We start from the raw sequence: 21,746 nt of genomic DNA, 5'->3' as shown, positions 1-21,746 counted from the left end.
TTTGGATGCTCCGACAGCGGCTGTCAAAATCTCCTTCTGTGCTGTCCTGACAGGTGCGGTGCCTCCTCCAAAGTCCGTCTCCGTGCGGATCATCTCTGCCATCTGGTGGCTGTTCAGCATCGTGCTGGTGGCCGCCTACATTGCTGGCTTCAGTTTTGTTTTGGACTCAGACGCCGATCAGCTCTCCATCCAGTCCTTTGAAGATCTGGTGAAGCAGCGGCACCTGGAGTTCGGGACCATGGCCGGCTCTTCCACGCTCCTCTACTTCAAGGTGGGCTCACGTAAAAGCTTCCAGGTTCCTAGCAGCAGAGCCGTGGCCTCTGACTTCACACGTGCCTGCCTTGTGCATTTCTGATTTCCATTCCCAAGTGCTGCATGCATGCTATTTATCATATTTCTTTTAGCCTATATACATGCTGGCATTGTGGAGGAAAGTGCTGACTTACGGTGACCCCGGAGGGTTTTCAAGCGAAAGATCATAGAATCATAAAGCAAAAGATCATAGAATCATAGAGTTGGAAGAGGCCACAAGGGCCATCAAGTCCAATCCCCCTGCCCTGCAGGAACACACAATCCAAGCATTCCTGACAGATGGCCATCCAGCCTCTCTTTAAAAACCTCCAAAGAAGGAGACTCCACCACACTCCAAGGTAGTATTCAGCCTTCATAGGTCTTTATTATTGCTTCTCAACCTTCCTGCTGAAATCAGCTGACTTGCAGTACAGATCTTTATCAATAGCAATAATCAAAACTGTAAGGAAATTACCCAATTTTGATAGATTACAAAGGTGTCCCCAGACTTGTCAGGCAGCAGACCATTTTAATTTTTCTTTTACAAATCCTTAAACATCCACAAGGAGCAAGTGACTTTTTAGGACAGACATTTCACCCCACCCCCATTGGATTCAATGCCAGTGACTTCAATCGGACGTGTTTCCGGGGAGCAGCTTTGGCTCAGTGATGGAGTACCTCCTCTGCATGGAGAAAGTCCCAGGTTTGATCTCCAGCATCTCTAATTAAAAGGATCAGGTGACGTAAAAGATTCCTGAGTTCTTGGGAGGTGCTGCCAGTCAGAATAGCCAAGATTGACCCGGATACAGCAAGACTCTGACTCAGCAGGTAGCAGCTGAGTATGACCCTCTCTCTATCCCACAATAGAACATCTCTCCTGAGATGGCGTTTGTCGTGCCGCAAGGGCTGCATTGCCTTTAATATTTTTTTTAACTTGTGCAAATTCTAACTCCATCTTAGCAGAGGTATCCTCTCCCTCTTGCAGGAAAGAATACTTTTCCCATATGCAGTCTTAGACCTGACTCTGCTCCTTCACACACAAATAATGCCATTTTTCTATCTGGGATGCCTGGTCAATAATATTACATTCAGCTATGCCATTAACTCACACGCATGTAGCCTAGTCTGGATGCCGTATGCAAAGGACGGCTCCTTTTCAACAAATCTTAATAAAGCCATGTTGTTATGTTTTCAGAACTCCAAGAATCCAATCCAGCAGATGGTCTACGAGTCCATGAACAGGAAGAAGGACACTGCGTTTGCCCAGAACTATCAAGAGGCAATTCAGCGTGTGCTGGATTCAGATTACGCTTTCATCGGCGAAACCGTCTCTCAGGATTTGGCTGTCGCTCGGCACTGCAACTTGATCCGGACTCCAGAGGTCCTTGGGGCTAGGGGCTTTGGCATTGCCACACCACAAGGTAACCCACTCCCCAAAGCACTGTTAACTTTCAGAGATATACTCGATAGCAGGCTAGGTAGTAGGGCCCCTTCCGCACATGCAGAATGATGCACTTTCAATCCACTTTCACAATTGTTTGCAAGTGGATTTTGCTATTGCGCACAGTAAAATCCAGCTGCGAAGTGCATTGAAAGTGGATTGAAAGTGCATTATTCTGCATGTGCGGAAGGGGCCAAAAGTGTAGTGGGAAGTGAGCTTTGCTTCCCCCAACCCTATCACTTCTGACTCTGGAGCAAACAAGGCAGGACTGTTTGATCCAGAGGCAGAAGGGCCCATGGTTTATAATTTGGATGTTCTTCATCATCAGATGGCTTTGATTATAAAGTGCACAAGATATATGGTTCCTGGATGCATTTTACATGGAATTTATACATACAACGCATAATACCACTTGATCATTCCACAAATAACATTTAAAGAACTGCATACGTGGTATGAGGAAAATTTGGTTCAGGAGGCAGAAACCAGTCTGAAAATGAAGCAATAAATTTGTGCAAAGGTGAAGTTAAACCAGAATAGGAATTTGCTCTCAAATAGGAATTTGAGAGCAGCAGTGGCGTAGGAGGTTAAGAGCTCATGTATCTAATCTGGAGGAACTGGGTTTGATTCCCCGCTCTGCCGCCTGAGTTGTGGAAGCTTATCTGGGGAATTCAGATTAGCCTGAACACTCCCACACACGCCAGCTGGGTGACTTTGGGCTAGTCGCAGCTCTTCTGAGCTCTCTCAGCCCCACCTACCTCACAGGGTGTTTGTTGTGAGGGGGGAAGGGCAAGGAGATTGTAAGCCCCTTTGAGTCTCCTGCAGGAGAGAAAGGGGGGATATAAATCCAAACTCTTCCTCTTCTTCTTCTTCTTCTAGGAAAAAAGCAGGGCTGAGAAATTTGGAAGTTTGCTCAAACGATTGCACAGCAGTTTGTTTTCGTTTTAAGTTTAAACTAAAAACTGGTTTGAACAGGAGGAGACGTAATAGTCTTCTGGACAGCACAAGTCTCTTCTTGGTTGTGCTATTAACAGATCATCACAGTCTTTTTTGGAATCTTAAAGCCAACCTTCTCTCTTTCCTTCTTTCCACCTTCCCTGATTTTTGGTGAGTGATTGCTTTTTTGCATTTGTTCACAAGTTGTTTGCCAAGTCACACATCGATCTACCTTTAGGCTGTTATTTGTGGTACAAGCAATTCATTTGTCAAAGAATAGACAATTTGTAGCAGGATAAAAAAATGGAAAGAAGGGAGAGGAATGGAAGAAAAGCAATTTAGGGATACTGCGAAATAAGCTGTTCATTTCACTTGAAATGTAACGAGGAATGTACAATTCAGTATTGAGCAGAACTGGGAAAAAACTCCAAGTTTTCATTTTTAAACAAGGTGCAAACATTGGGTGTGTGTAAGCACCTGTGTGCAGGTGAAACCTCAGAACCCACTGGAACGACCGAATAAAATGTTCAGTGAACACACCATGAAGATAATCATGATTAGGGCTCAGTGCTTTAGAACACTCACAAACACATACACAAATAGTCTGGGCTGGTGATAATTAAATGCAAATGAAACTGTTGCATTTATTCATTTGTTGTGTATTACTTGTTGTTCTGCCAGATCTCATTTTTCAAAGAATAGACAATTTGTAACAGGAAAAAAAATGAAAGGGGGGTGGGGAAGGGATGGAAGAAAAGCTATAATGGGGATACTGCGAACCAAGCCGTGAATTTGACAAGCCCGCTATTGTTACCTGAAAATGCCCAGGTCTATATTGTCCTTGATGGACCAAAACTGCAGTTTTGAACCACTTTCTGAAGCAAAACCACTTCCGGAGGGCAGAAAAACCACAAACGGGAGTCATTCGCATCTCCCCTCTGCAAACACGGGGATAAGCGCTCGTAGTTTACGACTTTGGCCACCGGAGCACACGTTATAACGATCGTTATAGCGATCGTTATAGCGATCGCTATACCGATGGCCGTTATAACCATCGTTATAACAATCGCTATAATGATCGGTATAACGGCCATCGGTATAGCGATCGGTATAACAGCCATTGCTATCTTTATAACACGTACTCCGGTGGCCAAAGTCGTAAACTACAAGCGCTTATCCCTGTGGAACAAAGGGGCGTGGAACTTTAGCAGAGTCTCCCACAACCTCCACCTGCGGTCTCGTGCGAAGGCGGCGCCCTGAGAAGCGTCGTCCCGGGCTGCTGGTATCCCTTTTGTACAGGAGCTCCTTGGCCAAAGAGCCTCAGAAAGTTAGCGGGGCCCCCACAACCTGCACATGAGGTCCCATGCGAAGGCGGCGGTTAAAGTGGCGCTGTCCCGGGCTGTTGGCATCCACTCTGCACAGGGGTCGGACCCCCTCTCCCAGGAGCGCTGGGAAGCTCCAGCTCAGGGGCTGGCAGATGTGCAAGACATCATTTCTGGTCCCCTCTTCCCCATGGAGTCTCCCCCACATTTCTGAAAAGCACAAGGGGGGGCTGGCTCCTAGCAACCGCTCCTTGGTTGGAATGGCCTTGGCTTCCCCCGCAAAAAACCCTGCCCCCCTCTTTCACACAACTTCTTTCTAGATGGAGATGGTGAAAAAAGAGAGCAACCCCAAGGTTCTCAGAGACTCTGCAAGGACAACTGAGATTTTCAAGCAGATGTTCGTTTCCTAAACTTGCTTCAGCTTTTCAAGGCCCTTGTGCTGCCCCATCCCTGTCCTGATAACTAATTATTTGTCATTGGATGGGATGTTGGGATGAGGCTTTGAGGCTTTGAAATGTGATCAGTCCCCATGTTATTAATTTATTAATTTAATTTAATTTAAAATAAAATTAAATGGACTCAAGAAGGGGAGGGAGGGCAGGGGACCCCCCCTTCTCCTCCTCCTCACTTTTCCCTCCAGGAGAGCAGTGTGGTGTAGTGGTTAAGAGCAGGTGGATTCTAATCTGGAGAACTGGGTTTGATTCCCCACTCCTCCACCTGAGTGGTGGAGGCTTATCTGGCAAACCAGATGTGTTTCTGCACTCCTACATTCCTGCTGGGTGACCTTGGGCTAGTCACAGTTCTCTCAGAACTCACTCAGCCCCACCTACCTCACAAGGTGTCTGTTGTAGGGAGAAGGGAAAGGAGTTTGTAAGCCACCCTGAGTCTCCTTACAGGAGAGAAAGGTGGGGTATAAATCCAAACTCTTCTTCTTTTTCTTCATATTGTTTGGGGCAGGGAAGGCTCCTGTGTTGGGGGAAAGTGGGCGGAGAATGTCGTGAGTCCTGCACACCCATTGGCTGGGGGTTCGTCATCGGACATTCCATCCCTCAAGCAATTATGTACAAGATTGTGTTTTATTATAATTAACCGGTTAATGCTTTTAAGCTAGAGTAACTGCGTATATGATGTGTTGTTATAACGTGTGTGAGCCTGGCATTAGTCAGGAAAGGGTGGGGCTTCAAATTTAATTTAAAAAAAATATTCTCTCTCTGCTCCTTGGGTTTTTACTTCTTAAAATTCTGCAAAACTGGAACGAGTCCAAACCAGTCTGGAACTGCGGGAATCTGCTCACGCTTTACTGGCCAATGTCTTTACTGTTTAATCTTCATCCTTAGGGTCTCCCTGGACTAACAAACTTTCGGTGGCCATTCTGAAACTTGGAGAAGCCGGTGATCTCGACTACCTTCGGAGCAAGTGGTGGGAGAGCAGCTGCGGCCACGAAGACCATGACAAGTGGAGCCCACTGAAACCCCAAGCCCTCGGTGGAATCTTTCTCATCCTCGCCCTTGGCCTTGCGATAGGGATGATTGTTGCAATGGTTGAGCTATCCAAAAAAAGCCGGCACACAGCTGACCAGGAGAAGGTAAGCGGATGAAAGGGGCTTGGACAGATTTATGGAGGAGAAGTCGATCTATGGCTACCAATCTTGATCCTCCTTGATCTGAGATTGCAAATGCCTTAGCACAGGCTGACCAGACGTCCCGCTTTTGGCGGGACAGTCCCGCCTTCAAACAATTTGTCCCGCGTCCCACAGGTTATTTCAATTGTCCTGCTTTTGGGGAGGCTGCCGCACTGCCTTCTGGGGTGCAAGGCAGTGCAGCAGCCTCCCCCACGCGCGGCCGCAGGAGCACGGCCTTCTGGGGCTTGCTGTTTCCCGCCCTGTTGCAGGGCGGGAAACAGCAAGCCCCAGAAGGAAGTGCGCTCCTGCGGCTGTGCGCGCATGCGCGTGCGCAGCCACCTACCCCCATCCCGGTTCACAAAGGTGACCATCTGGTCACCTTGCCTTAGCAGACCAGGTGCTCGGGAGCAGCAGCAGCAGCAGAAGGCCATTGCTTTCACATCCTGCATGTGAGCTCCCAAAGGCACCTGGTGGGCCACTGTGAGTAGCAGAATGCTGGACTAGATGGACTCTGGTCTGATCCAGCAGGCTCTTTCTTATGCTCTTAAGTTGGCTTACGCCGAGTTGGACCACGAAGCCCTCTAACTCAACAGTGTCTTCTTAAAGTGGCTCTCTAAAGCAAGGATTCTGAGCATTTTAGACCCCATGGACACCTTTGGAATTCTGAGACAGGGTGGCAGGCACAACCACAAAATGGCTGCTGCAGGAAGGGAAACCAACTACAAAATGGCTGCTGCAGGAGGTGGAGCCACACACGGAGGAAACCCAAATGCAGGGAAGAAGAGGGATATTTAAAAATACAGTGGGAAAGAGGGGTGGGAGAATAAAACAAGTATTGAGGTAGCCGGTGTAACTGGAACCAAGTTATTTTAACCTGCGTAGATGATCAGATTATCAGTGGCCAATCAGAAGCCCCGCTGGTAAAGAGTCCCGCTCACTTTCTAAATACCAGAGGCGTAGCTCCAAGGGGACTAGGGGGTGCACAACGCACCAGGCGCTCGCCCCTGTGGGGGTGTGGCGAGGGCATTCCGGGGGCGTTCCGGGGCAGAGGACGCACTGGTGCACCGGGCGCTTTCCCCCCTTCCTACGCCTCTGCTAAATACACTTGGTGGGCACCAAGAAACTTGTTAGCAGGCACCACCATGGTGCCCAGGTTGGGACACCTGCTCGAAAGTCTCAGGCAGAGGGTGCCTTTTTTGCGACACCCATTCCCCGTGACGCTTTTAACCGGAGACTCCGGGGACTGAACTTGGTCCTGTGCTGAGCCACTAGGTTACTGTTCCTCCCTCCTGAAACGCTGCAGCCTTTGCACTAAATGGCCCAGAGGGACAACGGTTTATTCGTTCTTGTATTTGCAGCCAGTCTTGAAAATCTGGCCACATACCCAGAAAAACAATATTCTTTCACACGCCGAGGGGTCATGTGAACTGACCTTCCAACCCAATTTCACTCAAAAAGAAGGTGCTCATTAGGGAAGGTTATTTCTTTTTTGCTTAAAAAAAATAAAACCAGTTTACCGGAAAATCCAGCTTTTCCTCTCGGAATTCTTAAGGCGCACTTGCTTTTATGTGTCCATCTCTTTTTGCCCATTATGCTAGGCTGCTGCTATTGGCTTGTTTTTAACCCAATGATCCAAGGTTGTTTTTTCCACCAGAGAACCCATATAGGTCCCTTATTGTCACAAACAGAAGTCCTTCTATTTGACTCCCCTCTCCTGTACTGCTTATGAAGCCTGGAAGATCTCATTAAACTTCTTTGACCGCTGATGTTCCTCGGTGAATTTCAATTCTCAAATCGCTATTCTAAATAAATCTGGGGCTTTATTGATATACAACTGATTGCAGGGACTAATTATTGGGGTCTGGAATCCATGCCCTATGATCGTGGTGGCGAACCTTTGGCACTCCAGATGTTATGGACTACAATTCCCATCAGCCCCTGCCAGCATGGTCAATTGGCCATGCTGGCAGAGGCTGATGGGAATTGTAATCCATAACATCTGGAGTGCCAAAGGTTCGCCACCACTGCCCTATGAGGAGAGACTTTGGGAGCTGGGGATGTTTAGTTTGGTGAAGAGAAGGTTAAGAGGTGACATGATAGCCATGTTTAGATATTAGAAGGGATGTCATGTTGGTGAGAGAGCAAGCTTGTTTTCTGCTGCTCCAGAGACTAGGGCCAGGAGTCATGGGTTCAAGGTGAAGGAGAAGAGATTCCACCTAATCATCAGGGAAAACTTCCTGACAGTCAGGACTGTTCGACAGTGGAATGCACTACCTCGTAGTGTGGTGGAATCTCCTTCTTTGGAGGTTTTTAAAGAGAGACTGGATGGCCATCTGTCAGAAGTGCTTTGATTGTGTGTTCCTGCATGGCAGGGGGTTGGACTTGATTACCTTTGAGGTCTCTTCCAACTCTATGATTCTGCGATCAACCCTCCTTGCCTCTATATGGTGACACCGCATGCGTTCCAATGGCTCTGCAGCGGAACACAAGTCCAGAATTGGTCAGGCTGGGTGGGCGCAGGAGAAACTAGCATCTCTTCCTTCTCTCCATTTCTTCTCCTTTGTATTAGAAATCCTGCTGCTCTGTGTTCACTGAGGAGCTGAGCCAACGATTCCGACCCAGAGAAATTAAGAAGCAAGAAACCGCAGGGAAATCCAAACCGTGAGACGACGTGGTGCAAATAGAAAGCCAAGCGATAATGAACTTTCTTCTTTTGACCCTACTGTATATTAAATAGCAGAATATACAGCTCCTTCTAACTGTAGGGTATTGGCTGGATGAACACACACACACAAAAACCCCTAGAATAGCTTCCTTTATAATAACACAAACCTATGAGGAACACTCTGTGTAATTTTATGTATGAATGAAGGGGTCGGGGGACTGGGTTTTGCCGGGGTTCGTTTCTAACATTTCTAGTTCTCGAGCATGCTTGGGCGCATATTACCCTTCCCGCAACCTTGGGAAGATGCGCAGCAACAACGGCAGGCATTGGAGGGTCCAATCAAAGCTATGCAAACTGTCCCGTAATGCAGCTGACTTAGAGAACAGCCAAGGCTGTGCGAACGAGAGAGTGCAGTCTTCAGGTGCGTAGTGCAGAATTTAGCTTCTGGATCATCTCTTTTAAAGAGCGTTGCTTCTAGCTGTCTGAGCTGTGATGAGTGATTAGTTGCGCAGGTAAGGGTAGGTGTGAATTCTCGGAGGGATTGCTAGATCCCGTTTCTGTTGCAGATGGCTGTCTTGTCATTGTACAGTTGTAGCGGCTGCTCCTTGCCCTCCCATGTCATTTTAAAAAATACTTTTAGGTGAAGTGGAAAACTTGCTCTACGTTTAGAATTTACACAGGTCGAAGAATGTCACACACGGAGGTCCAGAATAATTTCTTTTCCAGAATATGCAGCCCTGAAAAACTGCCACTTTGGCTGCTATTGACAAGTCGAGCTGAGGGTATTTAACCAAATGCTTGCTGAGATATAAGTGAAACAAAGATTACTTGCTGGCTATAACAACAACGTGCGTGTCCATACCAACTAGGACATCTTTCCTAGAAGGCCTCAGCCAAACGCGAGTTCAGTGATGGCTTAAACTCTGGCATGATTCACAAGGCCTGGCTTTTGTTCTTCCGTTGTTTCGCAAGTCCATTTTCTCAGCAAGCTTAAATGTTACAAATGGAAAATGCTTCCCTCCTCCAAGCCAGGACTAAACAGTAAGAAACTGGTTTGCCACAAGCGTGTGGAAAACAATTTGTTTCCAAGCTCCAGTCAAAGAAAGCAGGGCGCTTGTAAACCTGAGGGTCCCTCCGGGCTCAGTCGCGAGGTTTGATGTTGCATCTGAAACACATCACTATGCCAGATTGTGACCTGAAGGTGCGGCAGCTCGGTATGATACAGAACTGGAGTTTGTGCATCAGCAATGTGGATTGGGGGGGGGGGGCAGGAGTGGAATCATGTGGCTTATTTGTTTTGGGTGAAAAGGCAGACAAGGCAACGAAGCAGCGTATTAAGGTAAAAGCAGAAGGGAGAGGTTTTGTACATGCTCTTTATCCCCTGTAAAGATATCAGAAATCCTTTCAACCGGGCAGTAAGGAATTTTTTTTTAAAAAAAGAACCCAGCTTTGCTTTATAAACAAAGAAATAGAGGCATTTTTGCGTGTATCACAAAACATGACTAAATAATAAAAGGAGTTGTGGCCAAACTGCGTCTTCTACATTTTCTTGGAAATGTTGGGGGTCATGTGAGAATGTGTTTGTCGATGTTTGTGGGAGAATGTCTGTGGGAGAACATCCTGGCTATCCAAGAGTGGATTCTTCTCATGAAAGGCTTGTCTAGATGTCAAGTCTCAGGAAACTTTCCTTCCTTTGCAAGGGAAGGAAGCCTGAATACATAATTATAAACATTTAAAATTCCTCAACAATTGGCTGGTGTACTTGCTGGATTTAAACTGGATAGCCTATGTGAATTTTTTTTAAAAAATTATCCTGGTTTAATTTTTACCACTCGTGGGCATTTGCCAATGAGTGGCACATTCCCTTAAAGATCACAAAATGGCAGATGATTCAATCAATCTTTCAAAAACAAAATCTGTTGATGGCCCTATTTAAAAGAAAGCAGCTCTATTCTTGAAAGAGAGGGGCAGGGTTTTGGGGGGGAGCCCAGGCCAGTCCAATCAAGGAAGGGTTGCCAGGAGCCAGCCCCCCCCCCCCCTTGTGCTTTTCAGAAAAGTGGGGGAGACTCTATGGGGAAGAGGGGAGAGGGGGTCCGATCCCTGTGCAGAGTGGATGCCAACAGCCCGGGACAGCGCCACTCTGACCGCCGCCTTCGCACTGGACCTCATGTGCAGGTTGTGCGGGCCCCCGCTAACTTTCTGAGGCTCTTTGGCCAAGGGGCTCCTGTACAAAAGGGATGCCAGCAGCCCGGGACGATGCTTCTCAGGGCGCCGCCTTCGCACGAGACCGCACGTGGATGTTATGGGGTGATTCCGCTATCTTCCCAAGCCTCTTTGAGCTTGGCAGCCCGTTTGGACGATGGAGCAGAGAGCCCCTAGGGCGCCACCTTCCCACGAGGCCGCACGTCGAGGTTGTGGCGAGTCCGAGCCTCTTTGGGCAGGGGAGCTGCTGGGGATGCTGCTGCTGCCCTCCGGTGGCCAAAGGTGTAAATTACAAGCGCAACCCACCCACCCCCCAACCATGCGGCATTTCTCAGGTTATAGTTGCTATAATGTGGCGTGTTGGGACCTCTTTGGGAAGGGGAGCCGCTGTGGAGGGCTCCCCGAGAGAGTGCTAATGTTGCCGGAGAAGTGGTAAGGATGCCCGAGATCGTCACCACGCTTCCCGCAGCGTCACCACGCTTTTCGGTGGCGTTACCACGCCTTCGACAGCGTTACCCCGCTTTTCGATAGCGTTACCCCGCTTTTATGGTAGCGTTACCACGCTCTCGGGGAGCCCCTCCACGGCGTTACCACTATCACCGGTATCGCTACCACGCTCGCCGGGAGCTCTCCGCGGCGTTACCACGATCTCGGGCAGTGTTAGCGCGATCTCTGGGCAGTGTTACAACGCTCTCCGGCAACATTAGCACGCTCTCGGGGAGCCCTCCACAGCGGCTCCCCTTCCCAAAGAGGTCCCAACACGCCACATTATAGCCTGCTGAAATGCGGCGTTATTATTATTGAAGGCGATAATTGCGCTTGTAATTCACACTTTTGGCCACCGGAGGGCAGCAGCAGCACCCCAGCGGCTCCTCTGACCAAAGAGGCTCGGGCTCCGCCAACTCGACGTGTCGGCACCTCTTTCTCTCGGCTCCCATCGTCCAACGGCAAGCTCACCAGGCTCAAACTGGCGATAGCTGGAATCACCCGCCAACTACGATCTCGTCCGGCAGCAAATCCAGTCAGCGTGGCGTGGTTCACGGGAGGGAGGGGGGACTCTCCCGAGGGGCAGATTCTCCTCAGCTGCGGCACCCGATCAGGATGGGCGGGGGGGGGGCGGGGGGCCCCGGGGGAGCCAGGCTGGGGGGAGGGGGGCAAAGGCACCAATGACCAGGTGCAAAAAAAAAAAAATTGGGGCCGTGGTGGGGTGGCCGCCCAGCTTGCCTCCTTACGCCCTTGGTCGTTATAACGAGCCGAGAGCCTAGGCCAGCCTTTCCCAGGCGCCGCCTTCGTCCGAGCCTCTTTGGGTCAGAGTGGCGCTGTCCCGGGCTGTTGGCATCCACTCTGCACAGGAGTCGGACCCCCTCTCCCAGGAGCGCTGGGAAGCTCCAACTCGGGCTGGCAGATGTGTAAGACGTCATTTCTGGTCCCCTCTTCCCCATAGAGTCTCCCCCACTTTTCTGGAAAGCACAAGGGGGGGGGGCCTGGCTCCTGGCAACCGCTCCTTGGTTGGACTGGCCTGGGCTCCCCCCCCCCCACAAACCCTGCCCCCCTCTTTTAAGAATAGAGGCCACACACAGCTGCTTTCTAAGTATCAAACTCGTGGCCCTCCAGATGTTATGGACTACAGTTCCCATCATCCCATGCTAGAATGCTGGCATGGGATGATGGGAACTGTAGTCCATAACATCTGAAGGGCCGTGAGTTTGACACCTGTGCCTACCTTGTCAATCTGCAAATTGCACAGCTGAATAGCCTGGAATTTCTTCACCCTGATCCTTGGCAGTGATTTGCCTTGGAAAACGTGCAATTCAGACTGACTGTGGGAATTGTTGTCTTGCAAACTCAGAACATATTGGCACATCCGCTGAACCACAGGCTGATGATGTGGTTAGGTGACCAGAGATATCTGGGCTCATCGCCACTCCCAGCCCCAAAATTTACTGGGCTTGTTACACGTGCCTGCCTTACCTATCTCACAGGGTTGTTATGAATATAAAACAAGGAGAGAGAAGCATTATGAATGCTGCCTTGGGTCTTGTTGGGGGACTGGTCAGGTTTAAAAAATAGATTCTAGTTATACAAGCAACTGCAGAGAAACTTAAAACAATTGACACCTGTCATAGAAACGTAGGGCAACAGGTAGTTGCTAAACAATCTACCACTTGAATTTTCGTTCCTTGTGTCAGGGCAAGAGCCATCATGTCGTAGTAATTAAGAGTGGCAGACTCCAATCTGGAGAACTGGGTTTGATACCCTCTCCCCCACATGAAGCCTGCTGGGTGACCTTGGGCTGGTCACAGTTCTTTCCAAACTCTCTCAGCCCCACCAACTTCACAAGGTGCCTGTTATGGGAAGAGGAATTTTTTAGGCCACTTTGAGACTCCTTATGGTTGAGAAAAGCAGTGTATAAATCCAAACTCTTCCCATCTTCTATTTCATCAGTGTGAGCCAACATTTCTCGAGCAGTAACTGAACAGAACACCAGAAACTAAGAAAGAAAGACATTTGGCAAACTCAAAAACAAGAACAAAACCAGACTTCTTTCAGCTGTTTAAAAACTCTATTTGGTATGTGCCGAGTAATGGCTGGTGTATACGCAGGCCCAAAATATAAAAAGAGATTTTATTGACATTTAAATATCTCAAATACGAATGTGTCACAGAACCAAAAAAAATCAAGTCTTGCACAAATACTGCAGCATTAAAATAAACACTTACTGAAAAAACAATATGAATGATATATAATTATACATATATATGGAATATTTATATATATATTATATATACTGAATCATATTGTTGCTTTCTTGAAGTCACAAAAGCACAATATAAATACGGAATCTTGTGTGAACTCATTTTCCCTGTGGTAATAAAAATACATTCTTTACAATTAAAGTTGAACTTCTGCAAGTCCTGATCCGACGGCCACTGCCGGCGTTCACGCCTGTAAGTCCCTCAGCTTCCTCCTCGATGGGTTCATTTGAGGGGCACCTCATATTTGAAAATAACACTGAACAGCTTCCCGCCGAGATGGTCGGCCAGCCAAGAGTTCTTGATGACTGCCAGTTTGAGGCTTTCGCACTTGAGCTCTGCATAGTAGTTTGTGTGGATGGCCCGTCCCATCCCTTCGATGATGACCAGGTCTGTCTTCCGCTCCCGGACCAGGTTGGCCAACCCTTTGTCTAGACGGCTGCAACGAGAACCACAGAACTGAAGAAAAGAGCTTGACCGCCAGAAAACATGCGACTAATCAATCAATCAATCACAGTCAACGACCAGTTCAAATAAACAATAACCTACTTTATAGTCATTTATCTGTATCAGCAAAAATACAATTTATACAGAGATTATAACCGTAACTTAAAAAATACTTCCTAAAAGAAGGAAAACTGCCATTTTTAGATGTTTTAGTCATCCGCAAACCAAACCAGCAATTGGGACACACAGTATACAGAAAACCTACTCACACAGACAGATATCTACACAAAAACTCCAATCACCATCCAGGGCAAAAAAGGAGCACCATAAAAACTTTGGTACATTGCGCAAACAGACTCTGTGAACCTCACCTCCTACAAGATGAATTGAATCACCTAAACAGGGCTCTACAGGCTAATGGTTACTCTAATACAGAAATCAGAAGGGCTGCAAGACCAAGAACAAGCCACATGAACAAAGATAAAGAGCCATCTAGAGGGAAGGTGTTCTTACCATACATCAAGGGAACCACTTTAGCTACTGCAGGAGTCTATCGCATACCATGCAGCTGTGGACAAGTCTACATAGGAACCACCAAGCATGGCCTTTGAACCGCATCAAAGAACATGAAAGGCACTGCAGGACTATTTCAGCCAGAAAAATCAGCAATAGCAGAACACATGTTAAAACCAACCTGGACATAGAATATTATTTGAAAAAACAGAAATTCTGGACCACTCTGAAAGCCACTACGTCAGACTACACAGAGAAGCAATTGAAATCCATAAGCACATGGACAATCTTAACAGGAAGGAAGAAACTCTGACAATGAACAGAACTTGGCTGACAGTGTTGAAAAGCTTAGGGTCAAGACTGTGTCAAACCAGCTCCACACAAACACAGGATGACCATAGAACCACAAAGAAACAAAGGCCAGGATACTTCTATTCAGATGCTCCCACCAGTGACCTTGCTATCTACAGGGTTACTCCCAGGCTATAGTCTTCATTGTTACTCATACTTCTATTCAGATGCCCTCAACTATTGACCTGGTTGCCGCCTTTGTTACTCACAGACAAGGTTTCCCCACCCACCCTGGACACTCCAACAGGTATATATACTCCACTTGCTTTCCCAACATCAGATCCTCTGAAGATGCCAGCCACAGATGCAGGCGAAACGTCAGGAGAGAATGCTGCTAGAACACGGCCATACAGCCCGGAAACCACACAGCACCCAAGTGATTCCGGCCGTGAAAGCCTTCGACAATACTTCCTAAAAGTGCTATATAAAATTCCTTCTTGGTTATATATCTTCTAAACAGCCACAACCACGAGCTGTTGGAAGCGGTGGCTAAATTTCTAAATGGTGTTATTTTAACTCTGCAGAAGTTGTAAAGGCTGTTATTATCTTGAATGTCAACTATTTGTATGTCATTAAAGGTATTCGAAATCGAAATTCCTTCTTTCTAGGTAAAAAAGCTATATTTAGTGCTGTGTTTGGATGACACCCTACCCCTTAATATCCGTTCCCTTCTAAGTTTGCAAATTATTTAACAGAACCACGCTATTATGCTTGTAACTCTGCGATCCCTACCCATTAGCATGCATTCCAGTTTGCCTTTTTCATTCATATAAGCTAAATTGGCCAACACTGAATCAAGAAGTTCCTCCGGAGGCTTTCTGTAAAAAGGGCATCTAAAAAACATGTGCTCCAAAATATCGATTTCTTCCGAAAAGCTGGAGCATAACCTCTTTTCAAAAGGGATTTTCTTGAATCTGCTCTCTGTTGCAGAAGAGGGTAGGGAATTGCATCCAGCTAAAGTGAACATTCTTAGTTTACTGGTGTCTAGAAGGTAAAGGTAAGGTGGTGCATTTATCTGGTATCTAGCATGGTCCGGTGCTAAGAATTCAGGAGACCTATCAGTTCCATGAGCCAGCTGAGGCAACTTTCCCCCTTGCTCCCAATCTGATCCGGCAAGCTGGCCTGAACTGGGCTTCAGGCCACATCAGGAGTGGGGGGGGGGGGGGGGGTTGTCTCAGCTGGCTTGCAGTCCTGATGAGTCTCCTTAAGGGATAAATCTGGCCTTTGGCCGCATGTTTGACACCCTTCCTCCACAGGCTTGCTGGGAAAGCACCCGTTCTTCAAGCAGGACTTGGCATCTGCTTGTGAGTTGCTCCAACCCGGGAACAGAAGTAACAAAGGGGAAAGGGAGGGGAGGGGCAGGTAGGGGAAGGTCAATATCAGCCTCAATGCCAAGGACATAAAACAGTCTCCGGGACATTCCAGATTTGGGAAAGCACATGGAGCAGCCCTCATTGGCCAGTGCCCACACCTGGGGAATTGCTTTCTTAGAAACCTTCCCCTGGCCCCAGCTCTCTTTGCACTTTGCACCCTTTCTGAGCATCAGGCTCTGCTTGCAACGACAAAGCTAAATTTAGCCTGACCCAAGAGCCCGACCATACCCCTATCAGGCTTGAAGTGTTTCAGATTTCATAGGGTCAGACATATTTTGTCAAGCCAGGGCAGGGGGTACATACAAGACACGGCTCGAACTCGCCTCCAACATTCATGCAGCAGAAGCACGGAGCTTAAAAGACACATTTCTTGCCAATGGAATTTCAGAATTGTTTGTTGTGAATTGATTTTACGTCTGTCTGGCTGTTCAGACCTACCCCTCTGAAGGCTTCCAGATTACCTTCAGAAAATCTAAGTAGCATGAAGGCCAACAGAGACATGTCTTTCTTAAGATTCAACTGGAAACGGCCTTCAGCTATTCAGAACTATTCTTAGGTAGTTCTGCTAGAGAACAAATGAGAGCAAACAGTGATAAAAAAGACAACAGTCTTCGCCCCTCACTGTTGGCATTATCCATTCAGAATTTCTCCTTCTGGGGCCTAACCTGAAACTTAAGAAGGAATGGCGCCCACATGCTCTGAGCTTAGAGTATACAGGCCGATTGAACGCTTTACCTGAGATCCAAGCAGGGGGAACTGGAGCCTGTTTGTACCAAAAGTAGCTTTTCTTCCTTCAGGGCAGATCTAGAGAGGGAAGAGAGAGAGAGAATGTTGAAATCATCATTCGATGGGGTTGGAAGAGGGAACCGGAGATTGTTCCAGCCAGAAGAAAGCCACGATTCTCCCGGCCTGGGAAGTCAAAGGACGCTGGGAGACTGATTGACATGTTATGAGCTGGTCCATAACACTGGTGCATAACACTAGCTCAGTATCTCCTTATCTGACTACCAGAGACTCTCTGGAGGCTCAGGCACAGAAAGGCATTTTTCCTATCATTTGATCTCTTTTTAGAAAGAGACAGGAAACTCTGAATCTGGGCCTTCTTCAGGAATCCAGATCTCCTCAGTCCTGATCTTGTCTAGGTTTACAGGAAGATTATTCTGAGGGGTGGGGGGCAGGGAGGATCATCAAACCGGCCCTCACCGTATGACGGCATCCGTAGCTGCTATCCTGTCTGTGACGAACAGGGACTCCGAATAGGTTACATCATTCAAAGCAGGCTCGGAATTACAAGCCAAAATCACCTGCAGCAGAAAGAGAGAGAGAAAGAGAAGGTTGGTCATTTTGACGGAGAACAATTCCAGGCACTTGTGACTATTTAAATTGTAATAAGGATTTGCTTCAGAGTGATGATCTATGTCAGGGGTCTTCAAACTATAGCCCTCCAGAGGTTAATGGACTACAATTCCCATGAGCCTCTGCCAGCATGACCAAGTGGCAGGGCTGATGGGAGCAGTAGTCCATGAACATCTGGAGGGCCATAGTTTGAAGATCCCTGATCTATGTTCAGCTGTGGTCTAAATCCAACTCCAGGGGCAAAGCATCCCCTGCTAAAAAAAAAGTATGCACCTTTCTGTGCTGCGACTGTTTTTAGACCTTATCCACACATAAGAAGAACCCCAGTGGATTAGACCAGTGGTCCATCCAATCCAGCACCTTGCTTCACACAAAGGCCAACCAGTTACTCTGGAGGTCCACCTACAGCAGAGGTCTGCAACCTGCGGCTCTCCAGATGTTCATGAACTACAATTCCCATCAGCCCCTGTTAGCATGGCCAATTGACCATGCTGGCAGGGGCTGATGCTTCATATTTATCTGGAAAGGTTGCAGACTATTCTGAGGAATAGATCCCAAGGTCTTCTCCTGATGGCACTGTTTGTCAGAGGCCTTAGTCACCAGGGCTAGTAGCCACCGATAGGCCTCTCCATCGTGAATCTGTCTAGTCCCCTTTTAAAGCCCTCTGTGCCATCACTCCATCCTCCGGCAGCAAATTCCACACTATAATCACTTGTTGTGTGAAGAAGTATTCTCTTCTGTCCTTCTGAATCTACTGCCCATGAGCTTCATTGGAAATCCTTGAGTTCCAATATTTTGGGAGAGGGAGAAACAGTGCTCCTCGTCAGCTCTCTTCACCCCGTGCATAATTTTATAAACATCAACCATGCCCTCCCCGCCTTGCCCCAACAACTGAAATTAACAGGGTTGCCATCATTTAAAAAGAAAAAAAGCGTTTAGGATTAAATGGCTGCCTTGGCATTCATTCAGTGCTTCTGCATATTCAAAATTCATGTACATTTATCTATCTATATCAGGGGTAGGGAACTTGCGACTCTCCAGATGTTCAGGAACTACAATTCCCATCAGCCTCTGTTAGCATGGCCAATTGGCCATGCTGGTAGGGGCTGATGGGAATTGTAGTTCCTGAACATCTGGAGAGCCGCAGGTTCTCTACCCCTGATCTATATACTTGAGCAGCGTGTTCCTGACAATGAACCAGAAAAAAGTGAAGGACTCTGGGAGATGTAGTCCAGAGAGTCTCATTTCTCATGTACAGAGGGGCTGACTGGACTACAACTCCTTTTCACTCAGCTGGTAACACTTCTTAGCTCTGGGATCCTTGCAGGGCTGTCCTATTTCCCCATTTTCAGAGGCACCCTGGTGGCTCCCCCCTTTGCAAATGGCAGGGGGGGCACCATTTCCCATAGATATGATCTGTCCACATCTCTTGCCCTGAGAGGATTAGTTTTCTAGAACCCCCTGTATTCTCCCCCCACAATGGGCTTTATTGCTAGTCTTGCTGTAATCCTCAAACTGGTACGCTGTAAGATTTGGGATTTATACCCTGCTTTTCTCAAACTTTAAAGAGTCTCGAAATTTCTTAAGGAGTCTTTCCCTTCCTCTTCCTAAAACAGGCACCTTGTGAGTAGGTGGAGTGGAGACGGTTCGGAGAGAACTGTGACTAGCCCAAGGACACCCAGCAGGCTTCATGTGGGGGAGTGGAGAATCTAACCCAGTTCTCCAGATTTCAGTCCACTGCTCTTAACCATTGCACTACACTGGCTGGCTGGTCAGTTTCTTTCACCCATCCTGTCGGTAAGTGGATAAAGCCGAGAGGATGGCTTACCCAAGAGTAACTGGGGAGCTCATCTAAACCAGAGAATTCCTGATACTTAGCTGTGTTACTTAGCTGCTACGCATCACCAGCTCTGCACACTGAGCAATGCTCCCAAATGCTCCATCGGCTCAGTTTCATTCGTCTGCCGTCTGCCTAGCCCTGATTTGCCAAGATTAATCTGAACTTTCAGCTTGTCCTCAAGGAGTAAGTGACAAAAATCTGTTGAGTGCACCAGGCTGCCACCATTGTTCTTGAAATCCCACAACACCACTTCCAATTTGATACTAATCTAACTGCATCCTTTACAGCTTTTCATTCAGTTGTTCACTCGATGGGGGATGCTCCTCCCAGACGGCACCAGTCGTACTGAAATACAATTACCCTGAGGTCCTCCACATGGTACCTGTGGGTGCCATGGGGTTCACTGATACCTTTCCTGGTGCCTGCCAAATGTTTTTAGAAAGTGGGTGGAGTCAGGTGGGGCTTCTGCCCAGCATGTCTTCTTATTGGCCACTGGAGATTTTATTGGCAGCGTAGAATTTCAAATACGTTGGTTCAGCACCAGCTGCTACTGCAGCACAAGAATCTTCAATGCTTGACTGAAGATAACCTCTGGCAGCAAATTTCTAGTTGGCTCCACCTCTTGCAGGAGCCATTTTATGGCTGGCTCCACCTCCTGCAGCCGCCATTTTGTAGCCAGCTCCACCTCCTGCAGCCGCCATTTTGTAGCCAGCTCCACCTCCTGCAGCCGCCATTTTGTAGCCAGCTCCACCTCCTGCAGCCGCCATTTTGTAGCCAGCTCCACCTCCTGCAACAGCCATTTTTGTGGCCGGCTCCACCCTACTGTGTCAGAATTCCAAAGGTGCCCAAAGGCTCAAAAAGGTTGGGGGACCCCTGGATTACCCCTCCCCCTCCTCTGCAACCACTTATATAGGATTTTTTTTAATCAAAAGAAGAACACAAGAACAGATCTGCAGTGCCAGTCAAGCTTGCGGGAGGCCTTTTACCTTAGTGCGTCACCGTAATTCAACTGACCTCTGTGCCCCTTGAGAGCAGTTCCCTGACAAAGGGGAAGACGCCTAAAATGATGTCAATCCCACTGTTATCTGCAAAAATCAAGGCACATTTGTGAGGGGAGCCCTGCAAAGGAAAGAAAACAACATATAAAGCACCATTCAGAGATGAACTCCGTGGCTACAACGTGCATTAAATATGTACGAAGTTAGACTCCGCTCCTCCAAGAAAGAAAAAGACTCGTTTGCTTTTTAAAGACGATGAGTGCAATCCAAACAAGGGGCGGGAACTGAAGCTGCACTGGAAACAGTGGAAAAGTGTCCGTGTTACCGCCGCCATGCAAACTGACACAGGGGTTGGCGCCAAGGGACTGACCCCAGTCCCTGCAGCGCCCAAGCCTGGAAGCTGGGCCCGGTGATGGACGGCCACCACAAATCCCTGCACAAGCATAGAGGGGGTGTTTAAGGGGCATTCCTGGGGGAGGAGCTCCCAATGCAGTTTCGACCCAAGAACACCCCCCCTCCCAGTGGCACAGACTTACCTACGCATAACACATGGCGTAAGTCATTCAGCGGAATGAGCTACCTGAGCAGAGGTGAGTGTTTTCTCCCTCTGCTCTGGCCCTCCTTTGATGGTGGACTCAGCCACTGGAATATGTTTGTGCAAGATGTTGAGGGCCCACCCCTTTCATTCTTTCCCTTTAAACCGACTTGCTTTTTCTATTTCGTTCCCTTCCTTTGTTGATTATTTCTCAGGGGAAAAGTTGAACGTTAAGAAGGGTGAAGTGAAATGGACATACAATAGCTCTTCCAACAGGTCCGAACGGACCAAGGCTATCCAGACTAAGGCTGTCCAGACCTAAAAGCTTGCTACGTTGATTGGGCTCTTAATACCCTTTAACAGGCACGCAGCCCAAGAGAAGACTGAGCTGTCTACCCAATGGCATGATACTTTGATGGTGTGTTCCTGCATGGCAGGGGGGTGGACTTGACGGCCCTCGTGGTCTCTTCCAACTCCATGATTCTACTCAGGACTAACAGAAAGAACTGCATGTACCTTAAGCCGCTCCAGCCATTCATTGTAGGAATCTTCTAACCACGGACGTTCTGTACAAGAGATATAAAGAAAGAAAAAAACCAGGTTATTAATTTTGCAGGCTTGTTCGAAGCAGATCCACCAGCATTTCCCTCCACTGAATCAAATGCACAAAGCAATTCATTCTCCAGGTGACCCTCGGCAGGTTCAGAGAACCCTCGAGCTCAGGTTGCTGTTTGCCCAAAATAGCACTTCTGAATGCTAGACTAAGATTAGAACAAGGTTTCACAGGGGTGTTTTTCGCAAGGGGGGGTGGGGGTGTGAGCTTTTCTGAGACAAGCCTGATTTGGCATCATGCGGATGTCAACAAATCAGAGGACTCCGTGTGTACGGTCAAGTCACAGCCAACCCATGGGGGTTTCAAGGCAACAGACGTTCAGCCGTGCTTTACCATCGCCTGCTTCTGCGTAGCAACCCTGGATTTCCTCGGTGGTCTCCCCTCCAATTGTCAACCAGAAATGACCCTGCTTAGCAGGCAGAGATCTGAGAGGAGATCAGTCCTAATACAGCAGACAAGTTGTGCGAAAGTTTACAACAAAGTGGACTG

General features: G+C 47.9%; 2 protein-coding genes across 3 annotated transcripts in view; one reads left to right on the top strand and one right to left on the bottom strand.

Moving 5' to 3' along the window:
• LOC125445681 (probable glutamate receptor) overlaps positions 1 to 9,806 on the top strand; it is a 32,269-nt gene extending 22,463 nt beyond the window's left edge. Inside the window, exons 8-11 of the mRNA XM_048518911.1 lie at positions 54 to 271; positions 1,487 to 1,712; positions 5,328 to 5,575; positions 8,181 to 9,806. Of these exons, the coding sequence (XP_048374868.1) occupies positions 54 to 271; positions 1,487 to 1,712; positions 5,328 to 5,575; positions 8,181 to 8,276 (788 nt within the window). The 3' untranslated portion in view covers positions 8,277 to 9,806. The remainder of the gene's footprint in view (positions 1 to 53; positions 272 to 1,486; positions 1,713 to 5,327; positions 5,576 to 8,180) is intronic.
• Positions 9,807 to 13,022: 3,216 nt separating this feature from the next.
• PANK4 (pantothenate kinase 4 (inactive)) overlaps positions 13,023 to 21,746 on the bottom strand; it is a 28,999-nt gene continuing 20,275 nt past the window's right edge. Inside the window, exons 15-19 of one of the 2 annotated variants that reach the window (XM_048518909.1) lie at positions 21,161 to 21,210; positions 20,126 to 20,230; positions 17,119 to 17,219; positions 16,651 to 16,719; positions 13,023 to 13,670 (exon numbers count right to left, since the gene is read on the bottom strand). In XM_048518909.1, the coding sequence (XP_048374866.1) occupies positions 13,457 to 13,670; positions 16,651 to 16,719; positions 17,119 to 17,219; positions 20,126 to 20,230; positions 21,161 to 21,210 (539 nt within the window). In that variant the 3' untranslated portion in view covers positions 13,023 to 13,456. Of the gene's footprint in view, positions 13,671 to 16,650; positions 16,720 to 17,118; positions 17,220 to 20,125; positions 20,231 to 21,160; positions 21,211 to 21,746 lie in introns of those variants that run through there. The other variant, XM_048518910.1, reaches the window with a different exon arrangement.

The sequence above is a fragment of the Sphaerodactylus townsendi genome, linkage group LG16 (genome assembly GCF_021028975.2).
Source record: "Sphaerodactylus townsendi isolate TG3544 linkage group LG16, MPM_Stown_v2.3, whole genome shotgun sequence".
Lineage (NCBI taxonomy): Eukaryota > Metazoa > Chordata > Lepidosauria > Squamata > Sphaerodactylidae > Sphaerodactylus > Sphaerodactylus townsendi.
The sequence above is the reverse complement of the archived record's forward strand: the minus strand, read 5'-3'. Positions and strand labels throughout refer to the sequence as shown.